This window comes from Sinocyclocheilus grahami, unplaced genomic scaffold (assembly GCF_001515645.1).
Source record: "Sinocyclocheilus grahami isolate Dianchi unplaced genomic scaffold, SAMN03320097.WGS_v1.1 scaffold167.1, whole genome shotgun sequence".
Classification (NCBI taxonomy): Eukaryota; Metazoa; Chordata; class Actinopteri; order Cypriniformes; family Cyprinidae; genus Sinocyclocheilus; species Sinocyclocheilus grahami.
In genome coordinates this window covers 599,581-616,907 of record NW_015505346.1, presented here as the reverse complement: position 1 = coordinate 616,907, position 17,327 = coordinate 599,581, and the positions used below count along the sequence as shown (strand labels likewise).

The following is a 17,327-nucleotide window of genomic DNA, read 5'->3' as shown; positions in this document are numbered from 1 at the left end:
AGATAGATAGATAGATAGATAGATAGATAGATAGATAGATAGATAGATTGATTATAGTAGGGCAGTCAAAAAAAATTTGAATTTCGAATATTCATCGAATTTAAAATAAAAATCCATATTCGAATGCAAAAACATTGCATTCGAATTTTAGGTGTGCTTCAGGCAGCCTTATCAGTGGTGCACGAGAAGCGACGACGATGTAAGTGTCATTGCATTTTAATGTTTTTGTTAGCCTACCCCAGGGGAAGGCAAGTTCGGTCCTAGAGAGCCGTAGTCCTGCAGAGTTCAGCTCCAACCCTAATCAAACATACCTGAACAAGCTAATCAATGTCTTCAGGATTACTAAGGCTATAGGCAGGTGAACTTTTTTTCAGGGTTGGAGCTGAACTCTGCAGGACTGCAGCTCTCTAGGACCGAACTTGCCTACCCCTGGCCTATCCAGTTGAACCCACTAGATGCGGCGCTGCTGCGTTGTTCATTCAAAATATTGCGGAAAAAGAGAACATCAATGCGGAGATGATGTTGTTTACGTCAAAACCGAAACCAAACCGTTCACACGGAACGCATATTTACCACATTTTCTAGAGGGACGTCTATCACCATTGCACTCACGTCTCGCACAAGAGAACCGCATGTTTAGAAAGCCATGTAAAATTAATGTAAGTTCAACTTTTTAAAAACATGTCTCAAAACTTTATGGCAGTTTACCCATCCTACTGCATCTCAAGTTTTTAAATGAAGAAAGTACTCTTTGTGATTGGTTTTCGGTCCTTTGTATTAAACTATACATACATGCATGATTCTGTTTTGTTTCTAATTGTTTAAGCAACTTTAATTATATAAAGTTTATAAACATTATTTTAAACATTATGCACTTTTTTCAAAGATAGTCGTGTTATTTTATTATGCTGCGAAGAAACGTGCATAATATTTCGTTCGATGCGCCCTCTTGTGGCCTCAGGAGAGAAGCCAAAAGCTTTTTTCCCCCCTAACTGAAATTATGCCTTTTAAATTCGAATATAATTTGAATATTGATAATATGTAAGTACAAAATTTGAATTTAGATTTTCAGCCATTTTGACAGCCCTAATAGATAATTGATAGATAGATAGATAGATAGATAGATAGATAGATAGATAGATAGATAGATCAACACGTGTTCAGCTGAATCTAAGCAAGATCACATCAATATATTTGTGTCGACAGCACTTCAAGGTGTTTGTAAAAATCTGACAAATAAAGTTGAAATTGGTTGGAGCAGAGTGCACAGAGGCATATTTCCCCATTTACTTATATACCACGTTTAATTTGAAAAGGAGCTTTCTCCCACAAGTGTTCTTTGTACAAGATTAAGGTGACATGAAAGAAATGAAATATTTAGATCAATACACACCGCTCACAATCTTGCTGTGGGCTGCTGTAGTGAACGCAATAAAATGCCAGAATTTCATCTCAACATCAGTCCATATCAAGGATCAGATAAACTGGACCAGAGTTAAACAACCTACATTAAGTTAGTTAAATAAAATGAAACTGCGCCACAGAAATGAAACCCCTTTTGATTAGAACACCACAGCTTAGATTTTTTTTTTTAGCTTAAAACATTTAAAACACACCTGGTAGAAAACCGATTCCCACGAAAAGGCACATGTTGTTTTTATAAAGCAAGAACCAAGTTCCCTTGGCGACATAAATCAGTTGCTTGAGAACTACAGATATGATAAACCAAACATGGAGCAGTTTTGCTCTTTCTCTCCCTCTCTCCTCCATTTGGAGGGCCATGGCTGCAGGCCCACATTAAGCAGTGCACTGGGGCTGGGTGACCTCTTCACCCTCTCAGACTCAAACAGATTGTTTGCTGTCAAGCCTAGACTCCAGGAAGGCTGCTTTCGCACAGAAGATGGCTGCTGAGTCCCGCAGCAGAGCCGGGGAAGGCAGAATGAATCCTCAAGCTGGACTGCACAGCAGATGTGATATTAACCTTTACACAAACTGATGGCAAACTTACGACAGCTGGCACATTTCCCCGCTACACATAATGTCTCCCATAGATTTTCTCTTCCTAAATGTCTCTGCGGATAGAGTGGTGAGGAATTGGTTTTCTGCTGGAAAAATGTGGCAGGTACAATGAGGTAAATTAATAAATGGATGCAGTCTTTTGCCTCTTCTCTCTTCATAAATTGTAATGGGTGTGTTTGTCTTAAATGAGACAGGAGCATCGGACCAAATGTAATATAAATATCAGGCATTACTATAACACTGATCACATGTGTGATTATTTAAAGGTGACATGTGATGGAAAACAGGAATGGCTTTCCTCTTTTGAAATATACGACTTTTCACAACGCAATCATTCCCCTAGTCTATGCAGACCATTTAGAGAAACTGCAAACACTACTAATTTACAAACTGCCAAAATATACATGCATTTCTTATGTATTTAGTTTAATTACACAATAAAAATGTGGTCGTTTTTCAAAATAAAATAAAATAAAATTATATGTATATATATACACCAGTCAAAAGTTTTTGATTTTTTTTTAAAGAATTCTCTTCTGCTCACCAAGCATGCATTTAATTGATCCAAAATACAGCAAAAGCAGTAATATTGTGAAATATTTTCACTATTTAAAATGATAGAAATTACTACTTTTATTTAGAAAGGATGCTTTAAATTGATGTTAAAGACAAAAGTGATGATAAAGACGTTCATAATGTTACAAAAGATTTCTATTTCAGATAATTGTTGTTCTTCTGAACTTTCTATTCATCAAATAAACCTGAAAAAAATCTACTCAACATAATAATAATAATAATAATAAATGTTGTTTTTTGCAGCAAATCACTTTATTAGAATGATTTCTGAAGGATCATGTGACTGGAGTAATGCTGCTAAAAATTCAGCTTTAAAATCACAAGAATAAATTGCATTTTAAAATATATTCAAATAGAAAACAGTTTTTTAGGTAGTACAAATATTTAAACATTTTTTTACTGTTTTTGCTGTACTTTGGATCAAATAAATGCAGGCTTGGTGAGCAGAAGAGACTTCTTTAAAAACATTAAAAATCTTACTGTTCAAAAACTTTTGACTGGTAGTGTATATAAATTATTCTATTTCATAATCCCACCAATCATCTAAGAGCTTGCCAGACTGACAAAGTGCTTACGGTGTTGTTTGTAAAAATGAAGGTGAAAAACGGTCATGTAAATCTAAACTGTTTTTGGCGCAATAAACCTTGACTAACACCTACACACCTGACCATCAGGCTGTCAACATTGACAGAATCCCTCGCCAGCCAGCTGCTGGGCCGTGAGTGGATGCTGATGTTTCATTTAATAGCAGGCAGAGATGAGATAAGCCTCCTCTGCCCAAACAGCTGACAGGAGTCTCTCTCCCCCGCTGCATTCCATTACGGCCCATCCCGCGTACGTGGCCCATCTTTCCTAATGATCTGGGATTAGTTAAATGATATGCACACCGAAGGATTCATTTATCATTTTGAGACGCAAACAAAGGCGATATATTAATCTAAGCACATTGTGACGTATAATTACCTATTCAAAAGGGTCTCAGAGATCAATAAAGCTTTTAGCCCTGCAAGGCCTTTGTATCCTTTGCAAAGTGAGAAAGCCTTCCTGAGATTATAAAGCAATTGTTTCCAGGTAGGATGAATTGCTGTGAGCTCAGACTGGAGGAGTCACAATTGATTAATCCATTAGGAAAGCATAATTTAGCCCCTTGCTTTACAGCCCGTTTAGTGTTATTTATCTATTTATCAGAGAGCACGACTGCACCCTTTTCCACATTGGCCACACTAGAGGAATCCCAGCAAAAAGTCCAGCAAATAATCCGTGAATTATTATTGGAATTTCCTGTGGAGTGTTTTCATTTGAAAATGCCACTGTGTTCCAGCATCCATTAGATAAATCGCTTCCAATTTCTCCCTGAGAGATTGGCAATAAATGAGAGCAGACATAGAGACATGCCTCAGCTGCAATCTCCAATATAATACAACACACGCAGCACCTCACAGAGTCTCGCTGCTAAAGATGAAGCAAGGAAAACAAATGAAAAAAAAAAAAAAAAAAAAAAAAAAAACATAACAAAACCAGATCCTAAATGGGGGTTTATTTTCTTCTGGAATGACCCTTTCTTCTACGCAGCTGGCTGTCTAAAATCAATATTGGTTTACAAGGATTGGAACAAGAAACAGAGCACGGAAAAACAACAAGAAATCCAAGCAAACAAACACGGAGGTCTTTCTTTTCACTTTAACCGAGACCGAACCCATGCGGCGCTCACACGCCGTCGGTGAGGAGCGCGACGTTCGCTGCTGTTTCTGTGGAAGCTGTTGTTTTGTGCGCATTAGTAATGCTCCTATGATCGGCCGTGTGTGTACATTCACAATAAATACGGGCTGAACTTAAAATCTGCACCTTTGCAAATTACGTATCTCCAGCTTGATCTACTGACGCCTTCCTGCGTGTGAATTAAAAACACACGCGATGGTAAAGGTGGAAGTAATTGTGAATTCTCCGGTGCAGATATCAAAACGGGGCCAGTTGCTCTTGGGCTGCCGACACTGCATCCGAATCCTAATGTTGTTTTCTTTATTTAAACAGAATTAAGTTTTGCACCCGCTCAGCCACAGGGTGTTTACCAATCAGCCAGCACTGAGCTGCTAATGCGCAGAACAGCGACAGAGCAGGCGGAGAGATAATGCACTTTAAAGGCTTTGCCATCCGACGCTGACGACCTCAGCATGCGTACTGCATGCCTGCCTCCTCTGATTTCCACAGCTATCACAGGAAACAAGCCTCGCACAGTCTATGTCTTTTAAGAGGGGAAAAAAAACAAAAAAACACTTCCTTCAAACTTCCTACATGTTAACTAACTTTGTGCTAGTTTTACTTGATTTCTATTTGAAGATGTACCTTACACCATAATTATGCCATCTTCAGGATGCCACCATCAGGTTGAAACTGATAAGCCTGATCCATCCTTATTATTATAGTTTTTCATTAATGTTTTGAAACAGTTTATTTTTATATTTTCGGTTTTCATTTTATTTTTAAAGTTTTAGTAATTTTGATGTTTTGTCATTTTAGTAGTCAGTTTTTATTCTTTATTCAATTTCAGTCAACAGAAATCAGAAAACAAAATATGTATTTGTAATTTACACTCATTTAAAAACCATCTGTGCAGAGCTGTTTCCTTCTTTTAGCATTGCCAGAACATTTTTTAACACATTTAAAATGTTTTCTGTTACAGTACTGTATGTTAAGAAAATCTTGACAAGAACATATTTCTCAAGTTATTAAACTACATTTTTCATGCCTGAAACTGGAACACTTAAAATAGAAGGAGCTTCTAAACTTCAGAATAGGTCATTTTTACTATATCATGACAAATGCAACTTTCAGACTGATGCCACGTACGTATCTGGGGGAAACAAATTTCATTTTCAGACTCTGCAAAAAAATAGATTTTTGAATTGCATTAGTTATTTATATCTCATGCTATTAAATTGTATTACTGAACTCTTTGGTGCTCACTGCTCTAATGTACATTAACTAAAAAAAGGCTGTTTTGCACCTTGAAACTGTGCAATATGACAGTCCTCCAGTGATGTTGAAAGATTTAAGTGGAAGTTATTATTGCCAGACTTTCAGTGCTAATCACATCAGCCTAATGGCCAGTGAAGGGAATACCAAATGAGGGCGAATATGTAATGACTTGCGCGAAATCCAAGGCTGAATAATTGACATGGACATGCGAGGAACATTATATTGGTCTCATTTTCAATGGACACGTAATAGCAAGGTTCATTTCAGGAGAGCCCGAATAATGTCCTGAAAATTACCAGCAATCCAACCACAAGGGTTTGCGTGAATGGCATGTTCAACTGATGCTCAATCTTTCTGTGAATAACATGTTTAAAGATTCAGATATTTATTGGCTGCGGCCGGACCTCTCGTCTTCATAATTTGACAATAAAGACACCTCAGTGGCACTTGTTGCAATGGACAATGGCTTTTCTACCTCCTGTGGATTATAACAAGGTTGGCAGGAGTAACTTCTGCAACAGTCTGCCAGTTTTAAACGCTGCCACTCACTGTTTGAAACAATGTGACAAGTAAAACACAAAAGAAACACACGGCAATGAATGACAGGGGCATGTTAGATCAATCTCATGTGAAGAATCACCAAGGGACGGGTGGGTTGGAACGGGAATAGAGAGGGAGGGCAAGTGTGAGCGTCTGCTGGTGTCTCCGCGTCAGTGCACCGGCAACTTGTTCCGTAATCATTCCCCACTGTGACTGCACTGCTGCTGGAGATGCATGCTGAGAGAGCTAATTAGCACGGCCCTCCACACTGTGTCCGTTCCCCCTCACACACCCCGCAGCCAAGCTTCCCCACATCCCTTTCACACGTGTGAGGTTGCAGCACGCTCACACTTTCATTAGATGGGGATCAATCATCTGCTCACATTGGGTAATCACAATTTAATTTCATGCATTTCAAATTTTAATTTGTTTATTATTATGCCCCAAACTGTCATTTCAGAAAGCTGCTACTGTGCAGGTTTGTTTTCATATGCCAAGTAAAATCTGCACTATGCAGAGAGAAAGAGAAGAAATATCTGGGTACATTCTCCATGCTGTGAAGGAGCAGACGTCTGAGGTCTAAGGTTGGTATGATTTAGCTCATGGAACAAATTCACTGTGCCAAAACATAGTGAGCTGCCTACAGAAGCAGTATTTTAAGACACCATCACAGGCACGTGACCCAGACGGTAGGCAACTTAATTATACTGCCTACTTTTTGAACAAAAAATTAATCACAGAATGCATTTGGGTTTCTAAGTTGGGGGATAAATAAATGTTTATTATGAGTACTAAAAAAAACTATATAAGCCTCTACACCAACACACAATAACATTCTGTTCATGCATTGTATTTATTATAAGTGTGCACTGCAGTTTAAATGCTGAAGCTCTTTGATTCTGATTGGCTGTCAATGTTTTTCATCAGCTGGAGGGAAAAAAAACATTCTGAAAGTGATTTCAACAAAATCGTTCCTCTCTGTCTTTATTGTTATATCTGTGTTGTGGAATTCCCTGTTCTTATAGAATTAGAATTAATATCAAAACTGTATCATTAAAGTTATTCTATAGTTTGTATCCTTGGCAGCTCATGGAACAAATTCACTGTGCCAAAACATAGTGAGCTGCCTACAGAAGCAGTATTTTAAGACACCATCACAGGCACGCTTCTGACGCAAAGTGACCCAGAAGGTAGGCAACTTAATTATACTGCCTACTTTTTGAACAAAAAATTAATCACAGAATGCATTTGGGTTTCTAAGTTGGGGGATAAATAAATGTTTATTATGAGTACTAAAAAAAACTATATAAGCCTCTACACCAACACACAATAACATTGTTCATGCATTGTATTTATTATAAGTGTGCACTGCAGTTTAAATGCTGAAGCTCTTTGATTCTGATTGGCTGTCAATGTTTTTCATCAGCTGGAGGGAAAAAAAACATTCTGAAAGTGATTTCAACAAAATCGTTCCTCTCTGTCTTTATTGTTATATCTGTGTTGTGGAATTCCCTGTTCTTATAGAATTAGAATTAATATCAAAACTGTATCATTAAAGTTATTCTATAGTTTGTATCCTTGGTGTGAACAGCCCTTTAGAAGATATCTTCAAAGGCTTAGGTTTTAAAATAAACTAATATATACCCTGTGTAGCGTCTGGACCACTCAAACACACAATATATTGTTACACCTGTAAGGGAGAGAGGGTGAATAAGAGATAAATAGAGGGCAAAAAATGGAAGAAGCATTGACAGAGGTTTAAGGTGATTAACCAGTCATTAATTTTATCAGACAAAACTATGAGCTGATTAGCACAGTGAGGTGAAACCTATTGACATAATAGAAGCAGAGCACAGGGAGGGCAGATATGCAGCCAACAATTCTGCAAACAGTGGACAACACAGTAAGGAGTCCCACTGAGAGAGAGGGAGAAATAAAGAGAGACAGATTTCTATCAAATTAGTGAAGCAGACATTCTTTGGCACGTACCACATCAGTTATGTCAGCTTCTCTGGCAATCTTGTTTGAAATTGAATAATCTAATTTGCTTTAAGTTATGATGTTCCACTAATTTTCCAGTCAAGGCACTTCCATTTTCCACTTTTCCATTTTCTATTTTTACTCCCATGCCTCGTTCCTCTTGTTCTTCCATGTCTCTGTGATTACGCTGATGTTCGTTACTTTTCCACAGAGTCCAGACATTGATGAATCAGGGATTTCTCTCAACAACAGTGGTTTCCAGAGGGGTTCTTTCAGAATAGTGGCAAGGGAAAAGACATAGTGAGCAACAGTAAGACACCTTAGAGAGGCTTCTATTTGGAATAAAAGTACAAATACAAAAAAGGACAAAAGCATCTAAGAAAAAATGTGAAACACAAAGGAACATGGTAGAACTGAAGGTAAGGTCAGAATGGTCGGCTGATACCAAAATGTTATTAATGAAAAAATAATAATAATAATTATATAACAAGAAGGTTACTTTCTACACTCACACATACTTCTTAAAGTTAACTGAAGCTTAAAAAAAGACAGAGATGCCATGTGTGTTTCTGAGAGATGATGGTCAAAGCTACTGGATCTCCATAGATGAAAACACGTTTCACCCATGCGTTTCACCCCCTCTAAAAAAAAAAGACATGGAGCAGGCTCTGTTCAAGTTCTACTTGATATACTGTCTCTAAAAAGTGCATGTAATCACATATGGAGTAATTAGAGTACCAAATGTTTAAGAGATATAATTTAAAAAATCCATATATATATATATATTAGTGGTGTCAAAATTAGCACGTTAATGCAGGCGATTAATTTTTTCAGTTTAACGCGTTAAAAATATTTAACGCAATTAACGCAGGGACGAGGCTAGGGTTGGCCACCCCACTCACAACTGCTGCTTCTGTCACTTTTTCTCTTGTCAAGAAGTGCATTTATTCAGTCGTAGAACGACTGAGAACGGGAGACGTTTCAGATGCGCGCTCCACTTCAGCGCGAGTCAAGCGAGCGCGGAAAAGGTACTGTGCTCGCACCGCATGCTCTTCAATTGCACGCACAAAGGCGCCGGCGTGCGCTGTAGCCTGTATCCTTTCATATCAAAGTGTGAAATAAATTACGTGCATGCAATGTCGTAGTCAGTTAAGTCATGAAGTTACCAAAAAGGCGATTAAAGCTACCTTAATAAAACTGTGCATGCATGTAATATATTTTATGAGTCACATTTAAGAACATGTCTCTGAAATGGTTTTCAAAACTGCCCTGGAGCAGCCCAGCACTGTCTCAATCATCTAACACGATGATCCGATTTAACTCGTCAGCTCATTAATAGAGACTTTAAGACCTGAAGTGGGTCAGAAAATGTAAAAAGAGTTGAGAGAAAATATGATGAGTGTCAGATCCGTGTCACGTTCAGCAGCGGCAGCTCTTAAAAAAATAACAGCCAAAATAACCAAGTAACCAGCTGCTGTGATGTCTATTAATCAAAGGACAAAGAAAAAAAAGAGGAAAAAATAACTTTTATAGCTTTAAGGATTCATCTATATTTAATTTAGTGTTTGATAACTTAAATTACAATTTCTGTATATTTCTGCTGAAGGGCACAGGTAAATATGCATTTATTATAATGGGTTTATGTTAAGATTGTTTTAAGTTCACTTAAATTAGAAGTTATTTTTTTTTAAGTCTAATACATTTTTTAATTGATAGCTCTCAAATATTGTAATGTTAGAAGGCTATAGTCAATGGTTAAATATTAGGGAGGGGCAAATTTGATAGAGAAATCAGTATTGGTATCATTGATACTGGCCTTCGGTCAGAAAAAAAGATGCCATTAAACACATATTTAAAAAATATACTGTCTTTATGCTGTTTGTACATTAATTTGTAGATTGAATGTGAAATTATTGCAATATAAAAGTATATTTAAAAACTTTAATGTTAGGTGGGATTAATCGTGATTAATTTCAGAAAAATGTGTGATTCGTTTTTTTTAATCGATTGACAGCACTAATATATATATATATATATATATATAATTGTGCCCAGTACTTAAATAAAAACAAACCGTCATAACATTTGTTTTCTTTAAAACTTCATAAAAATGTATGCCATTTATTGAGGTGTACAGCTAAGTTTGCTTCCTTAGCTAACCTTACATCTAACACAGTCTATATATTTTCAAAATAAACTATAGCAGAAAAGGACTCTGGCACTGAATACATTATGTCTGATTAGAACTGCAAGAATAATTTGACACTGTTTACCACTGCCTGAAAATTGACAGAGCTGTGTTTGTCTAATAAGCAGTGACAAAAGCAAGCTTCTCGGTCCAAAAACAAAGCACAAACGGTTTAGTTCACTGGTGGCGGTGGCTGTGGTTGGCTGTTTCTTTCATAACACCAGATGTTTAAAGAAAAGTAGAAGGACTTAAACACAGCAGTGCTTTTTCAAGCAAGTTCTGATCTAACAGCAATGTTAACCTGTAAAAAGCTTCAGGAATATGCAAATGAGATACATCTATGGAGATACAGTTGGTACAAAGTGTGACTGTGAGAGTCGCGGATCACGGGTCAGTCTACGACTGGCCCTCCCTGATGAGCTCGTTAGCAGGCTGAGGTCTGCCACGCAGGGGGCCATTTACTTGACTGAACTGATTGAGAATGTGGGCATTTCCCTTTGTCCATCAATAACTGCCCAATCAGTGCTGAAGCGAAAAGCTGTCCTCACTGCAGGCACTTCACTAATGTTCCGTAAATGTGAGCCTGACTGATAATACTGAATCACTGGCAGCTCGAATAAAGAAATAACAAAAGAATGGATGGGTGAGAGAAAGAAGAGATGAAAGCAATGAAAGAAATAAATGAAGAAGGAAAGAAGTAATGCGGTACTGAACCATTAGACTGCTCAAATAATAAATGAAGATAAAGAAACTAGAGAAAGAAAAGACGGAAGAAAGGATAAAAAGTAAGAAATGAGAGAAGGAAGGAAATAATGCACTGAATAAATAGACTGCTCATAATGAAATAAATAGTGAAAGAAAGAACAAAATAAAAGAAATCACAGAATAAAAGGAGAAGGGGAGAATAAAGAAAGAAGTAAGGAATGCTATATTACTGAACCATGAGTTAGGAAGGAAGGGAGAAAGGAAGTTAGAAAGGAAGAAAAAGAAAAGGAATGAAATAAGACTGAACCATAAGTCAGGAAGGAAGGAATGCAACACTGAAACATTAGACTGCTCATATAATGAAATAAATAGTGAAAGAAAGGACAAAATAAAAGAAATGAAAGGAAGGAAGGAAAATAAAGAGAAGGAAGGAATGTAATAATACTGAACTATCAGTCAGGAAGGAAGGAAGGAAAAGAGCAAGAAAATTATACTACTGAACCACGAGTCTGGAATGAAGGAAGGAAAATATAGAACGAAAGAAAGAAAGAAGGGAGGAAAGAATATAATACTACTAAACCACATGGATGGAGGAAAGGAGGGAGGAATGCAATGCTACTGAACCACGAGTTAGTCGGTCAGGAAGAAAGAAAGAAAGAAAGAACACAATTGATACATCAGGAAGGAAGGAACGACACAACATATCTATGAAAGCCAATGTGTAAAGATACTGTCATTATGTTTAACTTGTTTAAAAACTGCTTTATGGTGCACGACGTGGAGTCAGAGCACAGCTGATAAGAGCTACATTATATAGATGTCTACCCTGCTGGCACCTGACAACAGAGCTCAGTGTTTTAGTCCACTACTGCAAGACCCAAGGACAGGCTTTACACCGAAGGTCAGAGTAAATACCGCCAAGCATCGAGCTCTGATGGCCACTGAATCCCCTCCCACTCAACTGCCTATGCTCAGGGCAGGGTCACCTGTCAGGGGTGTCCTCCCTCTGGGCCATAACACCATCCAACACAAACATAAAAAAAGAGAGAGACACTCAACCATCTAATGCTCATGTCACCTCCAAACCCCCTATACTTAAACATCTCCATGAACAAACTCCAGCTGGTATGGCACTGAGTCCACTCAAATGCCAACCAAGGACCAAACACACACTGGAACTACTTAAGTGCAGTGATGAGCAAAAACATAACAGATGAGCTGACAGAAATAGGTGAAGGACGTCCTCATGAAAATGCATGTGCATGCAGTTTTTGACAACAAACTTCATCCACATGTTTAATCAAGTGGCAATTTGCATGCAAGTACACTTTAAGAGAAAGCAAGACGTGCATCAAGGGCTTGGATGTTTAAGAGCACAAGAGTGTGCTGGTACTGAGGCATTTTAGAGAGTGGTGTAAAAATGAACGTTGATTAAAAAAACACACTATACAACTCTTAAATGAAATTGCCACAGCTTTTTTGAAAAATTATGTTCTTGTGTTAAACACGAATTCATTGGCCTTTGGAAAGTAAATAGAAAAAAGTCAGAACAACCATTCAGATATGTCACAACTGGCTCCAGCTTAAACCCCTGTGGTTGGGACACCTGTGTCCCAGCAGCATCTGGGATGCCTCCGAATAGATGACAAGGCCAGCAAAGAGATGTAACTAAGAGTGACGGTGTAGTTCTGGCTGCCTGGGAACACCGGCAGGGGGGTGGCTGTCTTTCATAGCGGGACCAAATGGCTTCGCCATCCAAATCAGCTTGTAAAACACACAGCCAGATGTCCATCTTACACACAACAACAACAGCAGTTACAGCTTTCATACACATTCTGGTAACAGTTACAATCTCAGTAGGGAGGCTTACCTGCCAGCTTTATAAATAAACTCAGAAACACACACTTGCCGTATCAGAGAAGATAATATTCTGAAGAATACTGTCTTTCGGGGGAGAACTGTCAAGTTTGTCTATAACTGTCACCAATCACCAAACCCAAGATGGCTATTACACCTAACAGGATTTTTCTTCCTTGACAATTTCAGCTTCATGCAAATCTGCTGCTTAAACAGGTTTATAATTTACTACTTGTCATTTAACAGATGCTTTTAACCTGAGGTTAAGTATGCATGTGCCTTTCTCAGTAGTTCTGGGCTTGTATCAGGAAGGTTGCAGGTGCCAGTCCCACAAGGGATGATACACAATCCATCACTGTTATGTTATTCCAGCGTTACCGTGTCTGTAATATGAGTACTCCAAGTTGCTTTGGATAAAAGTATCTGCTAAATGGCAAGTAGTAAAGTATAAGCTTTCTGGTCTGGTGTCCAAAAGACCGTAGGTTCAAACCCCATGCAGGGCGATCCATGAGGAAATCAAAGTTCTCCAGGATGTTATTATGAATGCAACATAGAACTTTGGATTGATTGGATTTTAAGCACATAAGGTGTAGTTTTAGAAACAAAGAGAAGGGATTATGTTTGATACCTTGCAGAGGAAGCTGACGTTGTAGCCGAATGTCTGAGCATTTCTGGAGCCAGAGTTCATGTAATTACCGACCAGCAGCACCAGCTCCAGGAGCATGCTGAAACCTCCACTTTTCTTCACCTCCTCGCATGCAAATGTCACATTCATGATGTCGGGCCGGATGTTGTTCACTTGCTCCTCAAATGTCAGCTTGAATAGGATCCCGTTCAGTCGGGGACGCAGCATCTTGACTGAGCTCATCTGAAATGGAGAGAGGACAACTTAAACTTTAAACATCCTCAGTTATCACAACACACACACAAATATTACTTTTGGGATATGAAATAGTTCAGAATGAAATCGGTTATTGTATTCATTTGATGATAGCTATTTAGCTTGGCCTAAAGCAAAAAAGAAGCAGGAAGTTACTGCATTTTTATTAGAGGTTACTAAACTATTTTTTTTACGTTGAATACTGCACACTGATGAATCGCTCACAATAAAACCAGAAACAAGGTTAAATAAGTCTGAGGCATGGCACAGATACAAAAAAAGCCATAAACAAAATTAAGAAGTTACCCGTACAATTGTGTTAACACTGAAAACAGAAATTTTGCTACAAATCTTGTAACAAATAAATGTCAGATTCTGCCGTTCACCTATAATTACATTTAACTGTGATAACAGCAACAATATAACTGGTTTGGTGCTGGAGTGAGATGACATTTCAGTTAAAAGACAGCGAGGAAGAGGAGGAGGAAAGGAAGGAGCGAGGAAACAAAACAACAACAAGGATCCTACAGGAGCTGCTTGTTGAGGAGGTCGACCTCAGACACTCTCGCTCCAGATTTCTGCATAATCTGACGCTCACAGGCAGCCCAGAGATGCAGTAAGGATGTACCATTACTGCTCACATTTATTCATCTTTATGAGCAAGTTGCCGATCAAAAAAAACCTGAGTCGACCCACGCCCCCATTCACCGCCCCACCCCACCCTGCACATCCAGATTTGATTTCTCTGCATAAGAGGAAATCACAATAAAAGAGGGTGAGTTGGTGACAGCTCTGGAGGGAGACAGGCCGAGAGTGACTTATTTCCCCAAGGAGCAGTGCGAGGTTTTGATGAGGTGCTTCCGAAGCCTGCCTGTATATTACCCGCCTTGAGCTCAGTCACAGGAGGAGACTGTCACAACGTGCTTCATTACGCCATCCAAAGACACAGGTAGTGAAAGACACAACACAGAGAGAGAACGAGAGGGTTGTTCTGTTACCCTGTGCTGAATTGATTCCTGTGTGAATCTGCTATCAAAGGCAGGTTTGTCAGATGCGCCATAATACCAGTGAAGGAATGCATATGCATCAACCTAGATCGATCAGTGCATGACAGGATTACACCTGACTGCAACTGTAAAGCAGAGTTCTAATGTAAAAGAAAAAGAAAAAAAAAGTACTTAAAGGAAACTGAAAATGTTGCCTTCATTTGCTCCCCCTAATGTTATTTCAAACCCATCTGACAAAAAAAGGAGATGCTTTAGCTTGGCCTAAAGCAAAAAAGAAGCAGCAAGTTACTGCATTTTTATTAGAGGTTACTAAACTATTTTTTTTACTTTGAATACTGCACACTGATGAATCGCTCACAATAAAACCAGAAACAAGGTTAAATAAGTCTGAGGCATGGCACAGATACAAAAAAGCCATAAACAAAATTAAGAAGTTACCCGTACAATTGTGTTAACACTGAAAACTGAAATTTTGCTACAAATCTTGTAACAAATAAATGTCAGATTCTGCCGTTCACCTATAATTACATTTAACTGTGATAACAGCAACAATATAACTGGTTTGGTGCTGGAGTGAGATGACATTTCAGTTAAAAGACAGCGAGGAAGAGGAGGGAGGAAAGGAAGGAGCGAGGAAACAAAACAACAACAAGGATCCTACAGGAGCTGCTTGTTGAGGAGGGCGACCTCAGACACTCTCGCTCCAGATTTCTGCATAATCTGACGCTCACAGGCAGCCCAGAGATGCAGTAAGGATGTACCATTACTGCTCACATTTATTCATCTTTATGAGCAAGTTGCCGATCAAAAAAAACCTGAGTCGACCCACGCCCCCATTCACCGCCCCACCCCACCCTGCACATCCAGATTTGATTTCTCTGCATAAGAGGAAATCACAATAAAAGAGGGTGAGTTGGTGACAGCTCTGGAGGGAGACAGGCCGAGAGTGACTTATTTCCCCAAGGAGCAGTGCGAGGTTTTGATGAGGTGCTTCCGAAGCCTGCCTGTATATTACCCGCCTTGAGCTCAGTCACAGGAGGAGACTGTCACAACGTGCTTCATTACGCCATCCAAAGACACAGGTAGTGAAAGACACAACACAGAGAGAGAACGAGAGGGTTGTTCTGTTACCCTGTGCTGAATTGATTCCTGTGTGAATCTGCTATCAAAGGCAGGTTTGTCAGATGCGCCATAATACCAGTGAAGGAATGCATATGCATCAACCTAGATCGATCAGTGCATGACAGGATTACACCTGACTGCAACTGTAAAGCAGAGTTCTAATGTAAAAGAAAAAGAAAAAAAAAGTACTTAAAGGAAACTGAAAATGTTGCCTTCATTTGCTCCCCCTAATGTTATTTCAAACCCATCTGACAAAAAAAGGAGATGCTATGTGGAATGCTCTTCTCTATACAATGAAAGATTGCATCTGCTGTACCCCAAAAAGTTGATTTATTAGTTTTTATTACTCTTGCTCACAACTCACAGAAAACCAAATGGTCACCAGTTGTCATGACAACGACAAAGTTTATGGACGCTGCACCTATGAGATCCGTGATAAAAGCAAATCCATTGTTGAATGAATAAATAAATGTTTTATTTATATAACACCTTTCTTAAACTCAAGGTTGCTTTGCAAAAGAGCAAATAAATCAAGGAAAGAAATCCATATATAAAAACAAAGTATATAAACCTAGCTTATGGTCCAAATAAATATATAAATAAATAAATAAACATACACATCTGTCACGAATTCGGTCCATGGACTTCCGTTTATTCACCACCAGAGGTCACCCTTTCCATTACATTGACTCTCGCACAACACAAACTGTTGCATAGCACCCCGGACTACACATCCCATCATTTTTTGCACGATTTGCACACTGCACTGATTTGCACTCATTGCACACAGCTGGTTCTAATCACCTCACTCACAATATAACACCCACTCTACCACCTTTCTCTGCTGAGTATTGTTTAGCCTGTACCCCTTTCCGAGTCTCCGTGTTTTCCTTGTTTTGCCTTGCCTGTTTTTGCGGTTTCTGATCTTTGCCTGTTTTCCTGGATTTCTCCCTCTCGTCTCGCCCCTGTGATTCTGTCTGCCGATCGGTGACCTACGCTAGCCCTAGGACTATTCTTGTGTTTTTGCCCGCCATATACCTGTTTGCCATTGTTCGACCCTGCCTGTTATACCACGTCTCTTGAATTAAAGCTTGCAGATGGATCCACACGTCTCACGTCTCGTCAGCCCCGTTACAGAATACTCAACCTGAGTCGAGTCTAGTCACAGTTGATCTTCCTGAGTCAAATCGAGTCACAGTTTATTATCCTGAGTCTGGTCAAGTCATGGCTGATATTCATGAGTCTAGTCAAGTCGCAACTGATCTTCATGAGTCAAGTCAAGTCACAACTGATCTTCATGAATCAAGTCAAGTCACAACTGATCTTCAGGAGACAAGTCAGGTCACAGCTGATCTTCATGAGTCAAGTCAGGTCACAGCTGATCTTCATGAGTCAAGTCAGGTCACAGTTGATCGTCATGAGTCAAGTCAGGTCACAGCTGATCGTCATGAGTCAAGTCAAGTCTCAGTTGAGCTGC

The 17,327-nt window shown here is 38.9% G+C and overlaps 1 protein-coding gene across 1 annotated transcript in view; it reads right to left on the bottom strand.

Annotated features, from left to right (window-relative positions):
- The window catches only part of diaph2 (diaphanous-related formin 2), a 329,306-nt gene that overhangs the window by 151,812 nt on the left and 160,167 nt on the right, over window positions 1-17,327 (bottom strand). Inside the window, exon 16 of the mRNA XM_016282860.1 lies at window positions 13,470-13,709. Coding sequence (XP_016138346.1) covers window positions 13,470-13,709 — 240 coding nt within the window. The remainder of the gene's footprint in view (window positions 1-13,469; window positions 13,710-17,327) is intronic.